The 16,656-nt window shown below is 41.2% G+C and overlaps 1 protein-coding gene across 1 annotated transcript in view; it reads left to right on the top strand.

Annotated features, from left to right (window-relative positions):
• CDC25A (cell division cycle 25A) overlaps positions 1-13,321 on the top strand; it is a 30,277-nt gene extending 16,956 nt beyond the window's left edge. The window contains exons 10-15 of the mRNA XM_007951769.2: positions 8,418-8,516; positions 10,716-10,778; positions 10,865-10,963; positions 11,764-11,894; positions 12,807-12,918; positions 13,181-13,321. Coding sequence (XP_007949960.1) covers positions 8,418-8,516; positions 10,716-10,778; positions 10,865-10,963; positions 11,764-11,894; positions 12,807-12,918; positions 13,181-13,321 — 645 coding nt within the window. The remainder of the gene's footprint in view (positions 1-8,417; positions 8,517-10,715; positions 10,779-10,864; positions 10,964-11,763; positions 11,895-12,806; positions 12,919-13,180) is intronic.
• Positions 13,322-16,656: the final 3,335 nt, after the last annotated feature.

Here is a 16,656-nt window from a genome sequence, read left to right as displayed (position 1 = left end):
TCTCCGAGGCATCATGGCATTGTTGTATTTAGATCTCTGTTAACTGTTTGTGAAGAGCAGCCAAGGGTGATTCAGGCTCTTCTTGGTGGTTTTTTGTTGTTGGCCTGTTGGCGGAAAAGGAGGAAGTAGCTCTCGCTCAGTAAGTGAAGTTGCAGGAGGTGCGGGTATAGTTGTGTCTTATGGGGACTGTTGCTGTTTCCCATTCAGTTAGACAAAAATTACAATTGAATAACCATCAAAAAGCTAAAAGCACATGGACAAAAACACACCATGTAATCACACAGGAACAGGAACCCAAAAAAAAATAATAATAAAAGGTAAAAAGAAGAAGAAAACCTGCAGTATCTGGGGATAGGGCACTTAGAGAAAAAAGGTAGAGAAGGAGAATAATAAAGAAAAATAAATGGGAAAAATGCAAAAAGAAAAACCAGGAATGGGGTTTACCATGAGAAAAAAGGGAGAAAAAATTAAATTAAAAAAAAAAATTTTTTTTCAACCAGGAACAGGGAAAAGAAAAAAAGCTGAAAACTAGTACCTGGGAGGGGAAGATTGCGAATAATAGTAAAAAGGACAAAAGTATTAATAATAATAGTTGTTTTAAAGCAGACAAATACAAGCAAACCAATCACCAGGAAAGAGAAAGCAAAAAAGAAAAAATAAAAAGAGGAAAAAAAATTGGTGGAGGACAGGGCAGGGCACCCAGGCTCTGTCTGAGTACACAGATTGTGATGGAGTTCCTGTGGGCCCAGAAGGTAGGTGGGAGTGTGGGATGGCCACACCTCCTATTACCAAACAGGTGTGCGGTATAAGAATAACAAGAGGAATGCCGTACCTTTTCAGTCTTGTAGAACCTTGGGGTTGCTAGAAAGCAGAACCTCTTCTTAAGCCCCTGGAGTCTCGGAGAGTGCTGTCTCTTTAAATATACAAAATGGTCAAGCTGCTTGTAACATTCAAAATGGTGGTGCCCACCGGACCGGCAAAAGTCCATAGCTCAGCCTGCCTTTCTCTTCACCTTCTCTGTTTATTCCCCAGCTACCAGAGCAGTCCTCTGTGCAGTCCCTGGCTAGCAGGGCTGATTTTTAAGTTAATTCTTAGGTCCTCCCACCACTTGGGAATCTCCAAGCTGTCTGTGCCATCAGGATTGCTCAGGATCGCTGCCAGACCGCAGCTCCGTATGTCTCCTTTTTAGTATTTTCATGCAAATTCTTCTGCTAGTTGGGGTTTAGTCCACTCTTATATCCTTCCCTTCAAGGCTCAGGGGTCCAGGATTATCTTCTGTGTCTTTGTTAATTGGTTTCCCTTTTGTTTGTTGAAGAGGGTCTGTGTAGTCTTTCTGCCTAGTCCGCTATCTTACAGAACTCCCCCTCTCCTTGTCTTTTTTTTTTTAGGAATTTGTTTTACATTCAATGTTATGTATACATTTAGTTTCACTCCCCATTTATCATGCCCAACCCTAACCTAGTCTCCTCCCCTCCCTGCCCAGTAACCCTCCCCCTGTGCCCCTCATAGTTATGTTCTCTTGTGTGTCCTGTATTACCTCCGTGAGAATGTTGCCCCTCTGGTGCCCTGTGGTCTATTGCTCCAAGGGATGTATTTCCTTAGAGTATGTGGGTGTGTCCCCCTGGGTTGGAGGAACATCTTGAACATCTTGGTCTGCATGAACATCTTGTTAACTGGCTGAGGGCCAACCCCTGGGAGTGAGTTTTATTCCAGGTGTAGAATGTATTCCAAGGCCGTAGTATTGGGGGTCTCACCAGACTCCATTTGACCAGTAATTCTGGTCATTATAGAGTTTGTGGATATTGTTCCACATTTTCCTCCCACTCTATCCAGGATCTCCAGATTTGATCCTTTCCTAAGTGGTTGACATTGGTAGCTGGGCACCATCTAGTTCTTCTGATCTCGAGGGCCATTGTGTTGTAGGGCTGATTGCTTCCAAATGCCCTTGTTGTTTTTTTATCCCCCCACTCTTCTTTGCTTCCGATGCTAGGAGACCATTAGGTGCATCTTAGATGGCCACTTACAAGCTTTTTAGACCCCAGTTGCTACTCACCAATGTAGGATGAGGAACAAGGCTTTTATGTATTTTGTTGTGCCAGTTGAGTCTGGTGTTCCCCAGTACTATGGTCCTGAGACAGTAGATCCGTTGGATCTCTCTCCCATAGTATCTGGGTGTCTGTGAGGGATTACTCTGTGTTTGTCTTCTATTATTTCTGTAAGGACTGCAGGTATTTTGTATCACTGGTATCTGTGCAAGATTAGCCTGTGCTGAATCTATCCTTGGTCTAGAGGATACTTCTGTTCACTGACCTAGTAATCTGGGCCTCTCTGGTGTTTATGTATTTATCTGTAGCCTGGTGTTTGTTGTTAATGGTAATGCAGTATTGTGGGCATACTGGTTGGTATTAGCATCTGTCGTCTGTCTCCTATGTGCACAATTCAGTGTCCTCCCTTTTCCTAATGTTATCATGGTGGTCTCAGACTCCTTCCATATATCCCTCTCTTTACTCACGTCAGCGTGTGGGCCCCAACTAGCCTAAAATTAATCCCTTCCCTTCCCTCCCCACCCTGGTAACCTAGAACATGAATCCCCTTTCTCAAGCAAACCCTTTTTCTTTTTACAGTAATGGGCTCATGCAGTACTTGTCCTTCCGTGATTGACTTATTTCACTCAGCATAATGTCCTCCAGGCTCATCCACGTTGTGACGCGGTTCACCTATCCCTCATTGTTCTTTAATGTAGCATAATACTCCACTGTGTGTATGTATCATAATTTGGTTATCCATTCATCAGTTGATGGGCATTTAGGTTGTTTCCATCTCATTGCTATAGTGAATTGTGCTACGATGAACATAGGTGTACATATGTCTGTTGGTGCACTGTCTCTCACCTCTTTAGGATATATTCCTAGTAATGGAGTTGCTGGGTCAAATTGTATTTCTATTTTCACAGTTTTTTTTTTAAGGAAACACCATACTGTTTGCCACAATGGTTCAAGTTGTACAACCATTCTTGATAGACTTTTCCAAATTATTCTACAACCATTAACATAAACTCACTGGCCCCTAAACAAAATTTTCTCCTTCCTCCCTCCATACCACCCAGTAATAACTAATACATTTTGGTTTCTAGGTTTCTATATATTTGTCTGTTTCATATAAGTGAGATCATATAGTATTTTTCCTTTTGCAGTTGTCTAATTTTGCTCAGTGTTTTCAAGATTCATCCATGTTGTGGCATGTATCAGGTTTTCATTTCTCTTTATAACTGAGTAATATTCTATTGTATGACTATACCCCATTTTGTTCATCTGGTGGTGGACATGTTGGTTTGTTTCCACCCCGTGGCTATTGTGAATTGAACACTGGTGTACAGTGTATATTCAGCTGGGAGCTCTGGTAGCATAGTGGCTAAGACACTTGCCTGCTAACCAGACGGCTGGTGGTTCAAACCCACCAGCCACTCCTCGGAAGGAAGGTTGGGCAATCCTACTTCCGTAGTGATACTGCCTCGGAAACCCAAGGAGGGGTCGCTATGAGTCGGGGCCGACTTGACGGCACATAACAACAACAACAACAAAGAGTGGAATAACTGGGTCAGATGGTAGTTCTGTGTTCAACTTTTTGAGGAACTAGCAAAATATTTTCCACAGAGAGTACCATTTAATATTACTACCAACCATGGATGAGGGTTTCTGGTTTTCCACAACCTTATCAACACCTGTTGTTTTCCTTTTTTCTTATTATTGTCATTCTAATGAGGGTGAGATGGTATCTCCTTACGGTTTTGATTGGCATCTCCCTAAGATTACTATGAATCAGAATTGACTCCATCCTAACAGGTTGGTTTTAGAATGACTAATGATGTGAGCATATTTTCGTATTCAATTCATATTCAAATGTCCTCTTTTGTGAAATGTCTATTCAAGTTCTTTGCCCATTTTCTGATTGGATTGTTTTATTGGCGGGGCATGGGGAGATTGTTTGACTTTTTTTTTTTTGTAAAGTCATAGAAGTATTTTGGATATTAGACCCTTGTTGGATATATGGTTCCCAAACATTTTCTCCCAATCCATAGGTTGTCTTTTTCACTTTTTTGATATAGTTCTTTGAACAAAGTAATTAATATCTATGAGGTCCCATTTATCTATTTTGTCTTTTTGCTTTTGTCATCATATCCAGTAGCCCATCACTAAAAACTAGATCCCATAGCTTTGCCCACCCATACATTGTCTCCTATATTTTCTGTTTCTCATTTAAGTCCTTGATCCATTTTGAATTGGTTTTTGTGTGTGATGTGAGTCTTGGATCCTGATTCATTCTTCTGCATGTGGAAATCCAGTTTTCCCAGTACCATTTGTTGAAGAGACTCTTCCTTCCTCATTGGATAGACTAAGAACCCTTGTTGAAAATCAGTTGACCATAGATATATGGATTTGTATGTGGAAGCTCAGTTCTATTCCATTGGTCTGTATGTCTGTTACTATACCAGTACCAGGCTGTTTTAATTACTATGACTTTATAGTATGCTTTATTCATTCATTGTGACTTAGGTGAAAGCTTATAGAGCAAATTGATTTTCCATTCAATAATCTATACACATTTTGTTTCATAACAGTAGTTGCAGTTTCCTCCTTGTAACACTTTTTCCACTTTATCCCTGCGTTCCCTATCCTTCTTTCTTGACTCTTCCTGCCTTCTGAACTTTGTTTTTTGGTAAAAGCTGCCCTTTTGGTCTCTGGTTGATTATTATAAGGAGTACGTTCCTCACAAGTGTTATTGTTCACTTTCTAGGCCTGTGTATTTGGCTAAAAGGTCATGCTCAGGGGTAGGCTCAGTTCCAGCTTTGAAGAGGTGTCTAAGGGCCATGGTCTTGGGTTCCACTAGTCGCTGTCAGACCAGTAAGTCTGTCTTTTCTGTGATTTTGAATTTTGTTCTATATTTTTCTCCCATTCTGTCCAGGACCTTCTGTAGTCTCAGTCACAGCAGTCAGTGGTAGTAGCTGGGTACCATCTAGTTCTTCTGGTCTCAGCATTGTAGAAGCTGTTGTTTGCATGATCCATTAGTTCTTTGGACTAATTGTTACTTTGCATCTTTGATTTTTTTCCGTCTTCTTTTCTCTGGATGGAGAGGGACCAGTAGTTGCATCTTAGATGGCAGTTCGCTAGCTTTTAAGACCTCGGTTGCTACTCATTGCGGTACGGTGTATGTCGACCATTGTGCTTGTGAACTATATTATGCCGGTTAATTTAGCTGTCCCTTGAGATTGGGGCCCTATATAGAATGTTTCAAACTCAGGAAGTGTGAGTCCTATTTTATTCTTCTTCAAGATTGCTTTAACTATTTGGGGTTTCTTGCCCTCCCATATAAATTTGGGGATTGTATTGAATTTAGAGATTGCTTTAAGTAAAACTGACATCTTAACTATATTAAATTTTCCAATCCATGAACACAGAATGTCCTTCCATTTATTTAGGTCTTCTTTAATTTCTTTTAGTAATGTTATAATTTTCTGTGTACAAGTCTTTCACCTTCCTGGTTAAATTTACTCCTAGGTGTTTTATTGTTTTAGATGTTAATGGTAATGTTTCTTTTAATTTTCTTTTGTGCTTGCTTATTCCTCAACCTGACTCATTTCTGTACCCTGCCACCATGCTGAACTCATTCATTCCTTCTAATAGCTTTCTTATGGATTCTTTGTGATTTTCGATGCATAATATCATATTGTCTGCGAAGAGATAGTTTTATTTCTTCCTTCCCAACCTGGATACTTTTTTTTTAAAGCCAATTGCTCTGAAGGAGCTCTGGTAGCGTAGTGCCTAAAGGCACTTGACTGCTAACCAGAAGGCTAGTGGTTCAAACCCACCAGCCACTCCTCAGAAGGAAGATGGGGCAATCTACTTCCGTAGTGATACTACCTTGGAAACCCAAGGAGGGGTCGCCATGAGTCGCGTCTGACTCGACAGCACATAACAACAACAACAACAACAACAACAATTGCTCTGACTAGTACTTCCAAAATGATGTTGGATAGTGGTGAAAGAGGCCATTCCTGTCTTGTTCCTAATCTTGATAGAAACCTCTTGGTCTTTCACCATTATGATGTTAACTAAGTTTTTCATAAATGCTCTTACAGTAAAGGCATTTTGAGAAATTTCCTTCTATTGCTATCTTGCTGTTAGATCTTGTCTCTATCTATTGAGAAGACCATGTAGTTCTTTTCCTTTGTTCTTTAATATGGTGTATTACGTTGACGGATTTTTTAATGTTGAACCACCCTTTCATTCTTGGTATTAATCCCACTTGGTCATGGTGTATTACTCTTTTAATGTTTTTGTATTCTGTTTGCTAGTATTTTTGCATCTGATGGCTCTGTGGTTAAAGCATCTGGCTGCTAACCAAAAGAGGTTGGCAGTTCAACACACTAGCCACTCCGTGGGAGAGAGATGAGGCAATCTGCTTTTGTAAAGATTCACAGCCTTAGAACCCCATAGGGGCAGTTCTACTCTGTCCTGTGAGGTCTCTATAAGTTGGAATTGACTCAATGGCACAGGAATTATATTCATTAGGGGTATTGGTCTATAGTTTTCTTTCCTTGTCTTTGTTTGGATTTGGTATCAAGATAATGCTCACCTTATAGAATAAGATAGAAAGTATTCCCTCCTCTTCCATGTTTAGATAGTTTAAGATTCTCTTCTTCTCTAAATGTTTGGTAGAATTCTCAATGAAGCCATCCTGCCCAGGACTCTTCTTTGTGGAGGGATTCAGTCTCTTCACTTGTTATGGATCTGTTGATATCGACTGTATGTTCATGAGTCAATGTGAGGAGTTTATGTGTTTCTTAAGTTAGGTACTGAATTCTTTTGCTCAACATTTTTTTCTGTGTATGTGGTACTCATAAAGATTGTTACTTATATCCTTTGTTTTTAATTGCTGTTACTCTATTTTATATGTGAACATATACCACAGATTATCCCTTCTGTTATTTGACATTTGGGTGATTTTTCATAAGTTGTGGCCACTATAAATAAAGCTGCTATAATTATTCTTGTACAATTCTTTTTTTCTAGATATACTTTCATTACTTGTTGATAAATACCTATGAGCGGAATTACTGGATCATAAGTTAGGTGTATGCTTACTTTATGTTTAACTTTAGTAGATACTGCCAAATAGTTTTCCCAAGTTGCTGTGCTCCTAGCAATGTATGAGAGTTCCATTTCTTCCTTATCCTTACCAGTATTTGATATTGTTCAGCCCTTTAATTTTAGCCATTCTAATGGGTCTGTGGTACATAGATTTTAATTTTTGTTTCCCTAATGGTCTCTTTTTTTTTTTTAATTGTGATTTGGGTGAAAGTTTACAGAGCAAATTTTTTTCCGTTCAACAATCTATAGATATATATCTATATAGATAAACAATCTAAATCACGGAGCAGGTGCAGGACCAGGCAGTGTTTCGTTCTTCCGTGCATAGTGTCACTATGAGTGAAAGATGATTCGATGGCACCTAACAACAACTTTATGTACATTCTGTATATAAAAGTTACTGTAATTCCTACACTGTAACAGCATTCTTCTCACTTCCTCCCTGTGCCCACCCCTTCCCTTCTTCGTCCTTCCTTCCCATCCCTTCCCACCTTCTAGCTCTATCCCTGGGTAAATGCTGTCCTCTTGATTTCATATGCGTGATTGTTCTGTTGAGTGTATATCCTCCTCACAGTACTAATCACCTTATAGACCTGCCTATTGTTTGGCTGCCAGTTGCGTCAGGGGATTTCCGTTCTAGCTTGAACAGTATCTAAGGGCCATAACCACAGGGGACCCACCAGTCTCTGTCAGGCCAAACTAGTAATTCTGGTCTTTTATATGATTCTCAGTTTTGTTCCACGTTTTTCTCCCTCTATCCAGGACCTCCTATTATGTGTGATCCCTTTCAGAGCAGTCACCAGATTATCAAATATATTTCAATTTGTCAATCATTTTATTTATGTTTAGTGCTTTCTGTATCCTGTTTAAGATATCCTTACTTCCCCTTGATTGGTCTTCTTGACATGACCTTAGAAGTCTGATAGTTTCCTTGCTTCTATGACAGTGTTCCAGGTTTATCTTACTTATTTCTTGCCCCAGATCTGATCACTTCTTTAAAAAACCTTGATTTCTTTTAGTGGAAAATAGTATCTAGAGACTACATTGTGTTACTTATTGTGCTCATTGGACCCCGAGAGCTTACTGTTCTCAAATGTTATTTGTTTTCAACTTTTTAAGGAAATGCCATATTGTTTTCCACAGTGAACATAACCCTAATTTTAATCTCCCTTTAAAAGAAAAGAAAGGAAAACTTAGTTTAAGAACAATTCCATTAGACACCAAAATAATAATAGACCTAATCAATAATCCATATTTTATTTGCTACAGATTCTGCATCAGTCTTTATCCTTGACATCTTCCCCCAAAGGGACCATTGAGAACATTTTGGACAGTGACCCAAGGGACCTTATAGGCGACTTCTCTAAGGTAATTGCGAGCAGATGCAAGCAGAGCTGCTCTGAGTTAGGCAGAGAGTGGGGATACCTAGAACCCCACTCACCCTGATGCGGCCCTCAGGGTGCCTCCAGAGAGACACAGTTTGAAAATTTTAAATGTACAGAAACTTTGTGGGTTCCCATGGTCATGTTTTTGTTGTCTGTGAAAGTGTAGACCTTGCTGATACTGATCAGGTTTAATAGAAAACTGTTCATCAGCCAGCAAAAGGTGTGGCTCTCTGGGGAGGGTGGTTTTGATAATAAAAATCGTACAGGTAGTCTCCAGGTTACAAATGTCCAAGTTACAGACAACTCCTACTAGCCCTTTAATGCAGGACTTCATACCAGTTCTGTCCTGGCTAAGGAAGCAAAACAGGAACAGACCTGAATTTTTATAATTTGGTTCATCACAGTAACCTAACAGGAGGAATGACAGGTCAAAGCCTTGGGATGGGAGACTCAGAAGAAGACTCACTCGTAGTTATTGAGCCCTTTCAGGATCCTGATGCATGAGATTAAATTATGACAGGACTGTGGAAAGCCATGCACATTCAAAGCAGTGTAATCAATCAGCTGCCATCTTTGAGGGAGACAGTGCTGTTTTGAAGACCTGCTTTAATGTTACATAAATCTGCCCTTACTTTGAAATGACTTAACCAACCAACCCCACTTGAAACAAATTCTTCTTGACAGTCATCTTTACTTGATGCATATGCAGTTTTTAAATCCTTGAAAAGGCCCAGCCTTTTCTCACATTAAAGTAAGGCTAAATAAAAACCGTATGTACCTGTTTTTACTGACCTGCAAATTCTTAAAAGACATAGTTAGGAATGGATCTTGTTCCTAACCTGGGGACTGCCTATATTGCATAAAAGTATAAAGAAGCAGAAATAAACTTGTTGTCTCACTAGAAAGCCTCATGTCAGAGGGTTATCATGGAATGTCCAGGGTTGAAGCTGAATTTCTCCACTGTCTAGAGAAGTGTGGCCTTTAAGGGAAGAGGCCCTTGGAGAGTTTCAGAGGAAGATGGCCTGAAGTGCTATGGGGAAATTTGGTTGCATTTGAGTCATGATGAAATACAGGGTGGGATAGGGAATGTGTCAGTAGCAACTTGTTAAGCCTGAGTTGACTTGATTAATATTTTCTTCATTAATTTAGCTAACAATTATTGAAGTACTTATTGTGTGTTAGGTACTGTGAGAGATTACCAAGAAGGCCTCATTCCTTCCCTCAGAGAACGTAACATGTGTTAAGAGAAGTAAGACATGTCATGTAGCACATGATGGAGTGATTGCATTTACCACACAGTAGATAGAAATAAATGTCACTGAGGTATAACCAACAGGCTAAGAGAAATAAAAAGTTTATCTTAGCTAGAAGATTGGGGAAGGTGTGGGTCTGGGCCATTGGTATTTCAGCTGTGTGGGATTTAAAGGAACAGGGGGAGGTAAGGGGTTGAAAAATAAGACAGTTCTGGTCTGAAGGGACAAGCGTCCAAAGACCTGGGCATTGCCATGGAAGTGTTCCTATTGGTGGAAACTTGACTTGAACTGAGACTGTTGATTGTCACAATGGCCACTGCATGGGTGCAGTCTCAGTTAACCAGTTGCCTTAATGAGTGATTGTTGATATGCCCATCTTCTCCATAAGTCTGGGCCAGGTCTCAATTTTTCCAACCCCTCATGCCTGTTATGCCTAGCATGGTGTTAACATGCTAGGCATAACAGGTGTTCAGTAAATGAGTGAAGTGACTTCCCTCACTGTTTTTTTAAGTGCTGTTTATAGTCTGAGATGAGAAATTCTGACAAAAGCAGGCAGAAAAGAAACTACTTGGATGTTGCTGCATTCAGTCTGGCTTCTTAGCTGGGTAACCTTGGATATACAGTGTTTAACTTACCTGTTTTCTCATCTGCAAATGAAGATAATATTCCTTGTAGGTTTGTGAAAAGTAAGTATCAGGGTATTCATAATTAGCATATACTATCTTATTAATGCTTACTTTTTTTTAAATTGTGATTTGGGTAAAAGTTTACAGAGCAAATTTGTTTTCCATTCAATAGTTCACACATATTAATGCTTGGTTTAAAAAAAAAAAAAGCTGCCTCTTACAAGGCAAACAATATGTGTTGCATTTATAGGCTTCCAGATTTGTGAAGTTTCACTTCTTTTTTCTCCCCCTTCTTTATTTTAGGGTTATCTCTTTCACACAGTTGCTGGGAAGCATCAGGATTTAAAATACATCTCTCCAGAAATTGTAAGTCACCCTTTTGGAGCCCAGGGGGTATTTGAATCTAGTTTCTGTAAAACCAAAGTTGATTCTCCTTGACTTTCTCTTTGCAGATGGCATCTGTTTTGAATGGCAAGTTTGCCAACCTTATTAAAGAGTTTGTTATCATTGACTGCCGATATCCCTATGAGTATGAGGGAGGCCACATAAAGGTAAGAATTCCTGAGGGTTGCTGTCGAACTCTACTTTCTTGTCTTGGAGAGGGACAGAAGGAGCCTTAGACAGGATCTGTGGTTTTAAAAAGGAGGAAAGTGGCACCTGCCCAACTTAATCTCACATGTTGGAGAATAAAAAGGGGCAGTAGACTGTAAAAAGCATTTGACTCGGTACACTGATCGAATGTTCCCTGGTTTACACCACACTTTACCACTATGTATAGCAGATGGTCTCTGTTCTATCCTTCACATCATCACTTTTATGGCATTTCTAGGTGGTACCTGCTGATTTTTTAAGCCAAGGAGAACAGAAAGAGTTCCATAGTAGTTAATTTGCAATTTTGATACAAGTATGTGAACACCCCAGGTCTCTGGCAAGTTTAGTGATCCCTCTTAGTTTGTAGTTCAGCCAAGCTGCTCTAATGGGGAAAGGGACATATTGGGACATACCTTCCCAGGAAGAAAGGAACTGTTTGTGCTATTTTACCAAAAAAATAGTGTTGAAAATATGGTAAGGGGGTTTATATATATAGTGTTTGTTTATGGCTTTTGAAAGGCCCCAAATTCAAAGTCTTATTTCAAGTCCCAGTGTGTGTTTCTGTATAGTTGGAGTAGAGAGAGCTACAAAGCTTACCGAGATGCAGGTGCTAGGTGCGCTACGGGGCTGTGGAGCCAGGAGACCTGTTCCCACATGCCTGTAAAATCACAGACTGCTCTCGTGGACTTAAAGGTTACTCTTGCAGAGTCAGTACTGCAGGTATGAACACACAGACACCAAGTCTCTGGTACCTTCACAGGGTGCCGTGAACTTGCACATGGAAGAAGAGGTTGAAGATTTTTTACTCAAGAAGCCCATCGTACCTGTTGATGGCAAGCGCGTCATTGTTGTGTTCCACTGCGAATTTTCTTCTGAACGAGGTCCCCGCATGTGAGTGCTGCACAGAACTGGGCTCTAGTGCTTCTGTGGGACGTGGCTGTATATGGTTCACAGTTGGAGTGTACTTTAGCATACCAAGCATCCTACTGCAAAACATTAGTCACTTCTCAGCCTTGACCTACACATATGACATACACACACACGTTTGTAAGAGTACCAGCAAATGTATATGTAACAGATGTTTTCTTAAATTCTTGTCCATTTAGCAGTTCATGAATGGCTCCCTTGAGTGTGGTTTATAGGCTTGACCTAACAGTTTCAGGTGGAAGGGTTTTCAGGTTCTTCCAGTCCAGCCCTGTCTGGGATGCTAGTGTTGATTCTGCAGCTTTCCCCATGGATTTCTGCTTTATCACCCCCCACTCCTGAGTCAGTCCTTGCCATTGTTGGGTGTGTCTCACTGTTTGCCCTTCCTTTATCTTGAGACAGGATCAAGCTCAGCCTGTTTAAGAGCCACAGGAAGGAAAAAGCCTGTGTAAATAGAAGGATGTGAGTGAGTGAGACAGTAAAGAGGAGGCTAGGGAGTATGGCTGGGGTTGACAATTCAGGGACAAGTTGGAAGCTAACTGAGAGGTCAGTGTCACTGTGAGGTATAGAGTGGTGATAGGATGTTGGGCAAGGGACAGATGCTAAGACTACTTAACTTGGAGAAAATAAAGTTAGGGAAGAAACCATCTACCTTGAAATATAAAGCGGTGGCACTGGCTGTGAACACTGGTCCTAACAATCTCCCATAGCTAGCAACTGCATTCCAGCATTGTTGATGTCTAAGAATAAATGTAAAGTTGGCAAATTTTTGTTGGGATTACTTAACCCCACAATCACTGCTTTACTGTGTTTTCTTCTTTTATACTTTCCTGTATTGGAAGTGCTAACCTGGCTTTGGCCCGCCTTTCCTGTTACTAGGTGCCGGTACGTGAGAGAGAGAGATCGGCTTGGTAATGAGTACCCAAAACTCCACTACCCCGAGCTATATGTCCTGAAGGGTGGATATAAGGAATTCTTCCTGAAATGCCAGGTGAGATGAGATCTCTGGAGAGCATGGCCCACCTTTCACCTGTGTTGGACAAGTGAATCTGTCTGGTGGTCACAGTTATATGTGGCCAGGGGTCGGGGGATGAGGTGGGTATCTTCCCGGCACAGAGCAGGCCCCTTTAGAAACCGCTATCCAGTTTTGCATTTCTGTTCCTGGCCTTACACACCCCTGGGAGAGGAGGGTGAGAACCAGATCGTGAGTGTGAGGCAGATGTGCCCTAACCTCACCCTCTCTTGTCCCCCAGTCTCACTGTGAGCCCCCCAGCTACCGGCCCATGCACCACGAGGACTTTAAAGAAGACCTGAAGAAGTTCCGAACCAAGAGCCGGACCTGGGCAGGGGAAAAGAGCAAAAGGGAGATGTACAGCCGTCTGAAGAAGCTCTGAGTGGCAGTGCCAGGGCAGCAGCCTGAGCCTGCCTCCCTCCCTTCCACCTTCCCCTCTTTGCTGCAGAGAAACTTGAGGAAAGGGGCCAGCTGTGTGGCATTTGAAGAGAACGTCTGTGGCTTCCACCACACTTAAACTTAAACCTGCCTCCCCACACTCCCAAGGTTGAAGCCTAGAGTATCCCATTGGCATCACCTCTTCTGTCACTTATAAGATGGCTTCCTTCCACATCAGGACTGTCTGCCAAGGGCATCAGATGTCACAGCACAGTTCCGAGCCACTGCATCAAGACATCGTAACTCCTCATCCCACACGGTTGGACAAACAACCTGGTGCCTTGCTGGGCGCTGACCTTCTGGCATGAAGCTTGAAGCTTGAGAGGGATATGGAGGCAGAGAGGAGGAACATGAAGTGAAATGCTGCTGGCCAGAAAACACAGGCAGCCTGGAAAGGAAGGGTCTTTGTGGGATAACCCATATCTTTAATTTATTCAACTTTATCAATCACTTTATTTTTTAACTCCTGGAGACTTAACTCTTTTGTTAGGTCAAACTACTGCCATTCTAGGTAGGTTTTTATTATCCCAGGGACTACCTCTACTTTTAATTTGTAAGGGAAAAAAGAGAGAAGAAAAATCAATCTGTTGTGAGTTGTGGGACAGAGAGCTAGGAGCTCTATCACCCCCAGGAGGCAATGCAGTACTGGGGCAGCTGCTATTTAAAGCCAAGAACTGAGATACTGGTGGAAGCAGGTACTGGACTCGAGCTTGGCTACAGGACATAAGCTAAACCTCCCAGACCTACCTCAAAGACTGTTGAGATCCATTTGGGGGTCAGGGTGGCTCCTTGTGATGTTAGGTAGCATAGGTACCACAGTCGGGAAAGCACTTCAGTCAGCTTCCACCGGGCCACCCCCAGGTCAGTGTTGGAACGAGGTAGTGTAGGTACGTAGCCCAGGGTAGAAGTGGGAATGGGTGGGCTCCATAGGATGGGGGACGGAACTATACATGGAGTGTCTTCCTTCTATTACTGACACTCTTTAATAGCTTTTACATTATTATTTCTAATGGTCATTTAATGAGTCAGGAGATCTCAAGTCAGTGTTAGATGGGCCACCCAAGGGTAAGGAGGGGTTGGAAGCCCTGGGCATTAGAAGGGAACGGATGCTGACATAGAGATGACTTTTGGAGGTAAAACTTTCTAGATTTATCATGTTTTAATTTGAGGGACAAGGAGTGATGGATCATCACCAGTTGCCCACTCATCAAACCCCATGAAAGTGGGGTCTCAACACCTCCTGCCCACGGAGCTAGGGCTGACTTGACTGATTCTAGACAGGCCTGTTTGGTGCCTGCTCATCTCTACCCTCAGGCCCCAGCCGCCTCACCATCTCTGCTCCATTGATGTGTAACTACGTTTTTCTTATACACAAAAGTCAGTCTCAACTCTTGCCCTGGCATCCTGGGAATGGGGAAGGAATCAGTGGTATTGGAGATGACTGGTCGCTGAGTTATGGGTTTGAGTTGCATTTGTCTGTAAAACAATCTTGTTGGAAGAAAGTATGTGGGGAATAAGGGAGAGGAAACCTAGAAGACCTCTTCTATACACACAGTAAGATATTGCAGTGTAGTCCCTAACCTTGGTGTGGGGGTTCTATTGGTTGAATGCCTGAAGAAGGAGGTGGGATGACATTCATATTGTACCAGCTCAGCCAGCATTGCTAACCACCTGTTGCAGGCTCTGAAAATAAACAATCTTGGACCCACACTCTCTGCCTGGTTCTTGATGAATTTAAAGGAAGTTGCGTTTCCCTTTAAGGTCCTGGTACAACATGACTACTGAAACCAGTGTGGGACAGCCCCATATCCTCAAGAGACCAAAGGGTTTCTGCTTAACCTGCCTTCAGGATGCCTGGAATGTTCAGATTGATTCATAACATGAAATAAGGACATTAAAAGCTTGCCTGAAACACTGGCATTTGCTTAGAAGATCTATTAATTCATTTTATGGGAAAAAGCAATGGGCTAAAGGAGGGAATAGAAGGCAGACCTGATTGTGAAGGAGCCAGAGTGGATACTACAGGATGAAGTAGGGCAACTGTGGGTAGATCATGGGCCCTCGTGCACAAAAAGCAGTAATTCCAGTATATCTACCACTTGATAAATTATTTTAAATCTTTCTACAATCTCAAACATTTCACCCATCATCCCACCTCAAGCTTCACTGAGTCGTGTTCTTTCTGATTTGCATCTATATGGAGGCAATATTTGAACATTTTTTTTTAAACATGAAACAAGAAAACATTTCTTGTGATTCTAATTTCCAATATCACATATAAACAATCACTGTTTATATAAAAGTATAAAGTGTTAATTTAGAAATGCTTTTTCTCACTTTTCATGAGTGGAATCATTTTCTTCAACTCCTCAACGTCTGTTTCTGAACAATACTGGTTTCCTTTGAACCCAGTTTTATTTTGATCAAATTATTTGAGAGGACAACACTATTTTAGTTCAGGTATGAAAAATTATCCCAAGCCCATATCCATTTATTTTTTAATTCTTAGATTTTTTTTTTTCTTATTTGTCCAGTATGATTTCTACAAGTCATTTACTTTCTTTTTTTATTATGGAGAACATCAAACATAAAAGAATGAATTCCTTTTGTACCTATCACACAGCTTTAGCAAACCAATCTTGTTTCTCCAACTCAGCTTACTTTGCTTTTTAAACTTATTTATTTTTTTATTTTTTTATTAGGATTTGGGTGAAGATTTACAGAGTAAATTCACTTTTCATACAGCAGTTCACATATACTTTGTCTCATGTCATTGACCAAAATTTACAATGCAGCAGCTCCCCTCCCACTTCCTTCCCATAGTTACCTCCTCCCAGTGTCCATCCCTTCATACTCTTCTGCACCCTGAGCTATCTCCCTGTGCATAAGCAGCCCTTCCTTCTCCCATGATTGTTCTCTCCAGGGCGTGTGTCTACTTGAGGTAAATAACTCACATGCCTGTACTTTGTTTAAACTTATTTTTGAGCAGTAACAGTTCCCTACAAAAGTACTGCAGGGAAAAGTATTGCAAAAGGCAGCTGATCCGCCATCTTTGCCACAATCAACTTGCTAGAATAGCTAATTAGGTCAACCCATTCTTGAGAGTTTAATGGTTCTTTGCTCCCTATAAAGTAGCTCTGGTGACACAGTACTTACAGCATTTGCCTGTAACCAAAAGGTCAACAGTTAGAACCCACCAGCCACTCTATAACAGAATGATGAGACAGTCTGCTTCTGTAAAGATTTATAGGTTGGGAAACTCAGGCAATTCTGTTCTGT

This window comes from Orycteropus afer, unplaced genomic scaffold (assembly GCF_000298275.1).
Source record: "Orycteropus afer afer isolate SDZICR_OR568_19922 unplaced genomic scaffold, OryAfe1.0 scaffold00311, whole genome shotgun sequence".
Taxonomy (NCBI): domain Eukaryota; kingdom Metazoa; phylum Chordata; class Mammalia; order Tubulidentata; family Orycteropodidae; genus Orycteropus; species Orycteropus afer.
This window is presented reverse-complemented; position numbering and strand designations above follow the sequence as displayed.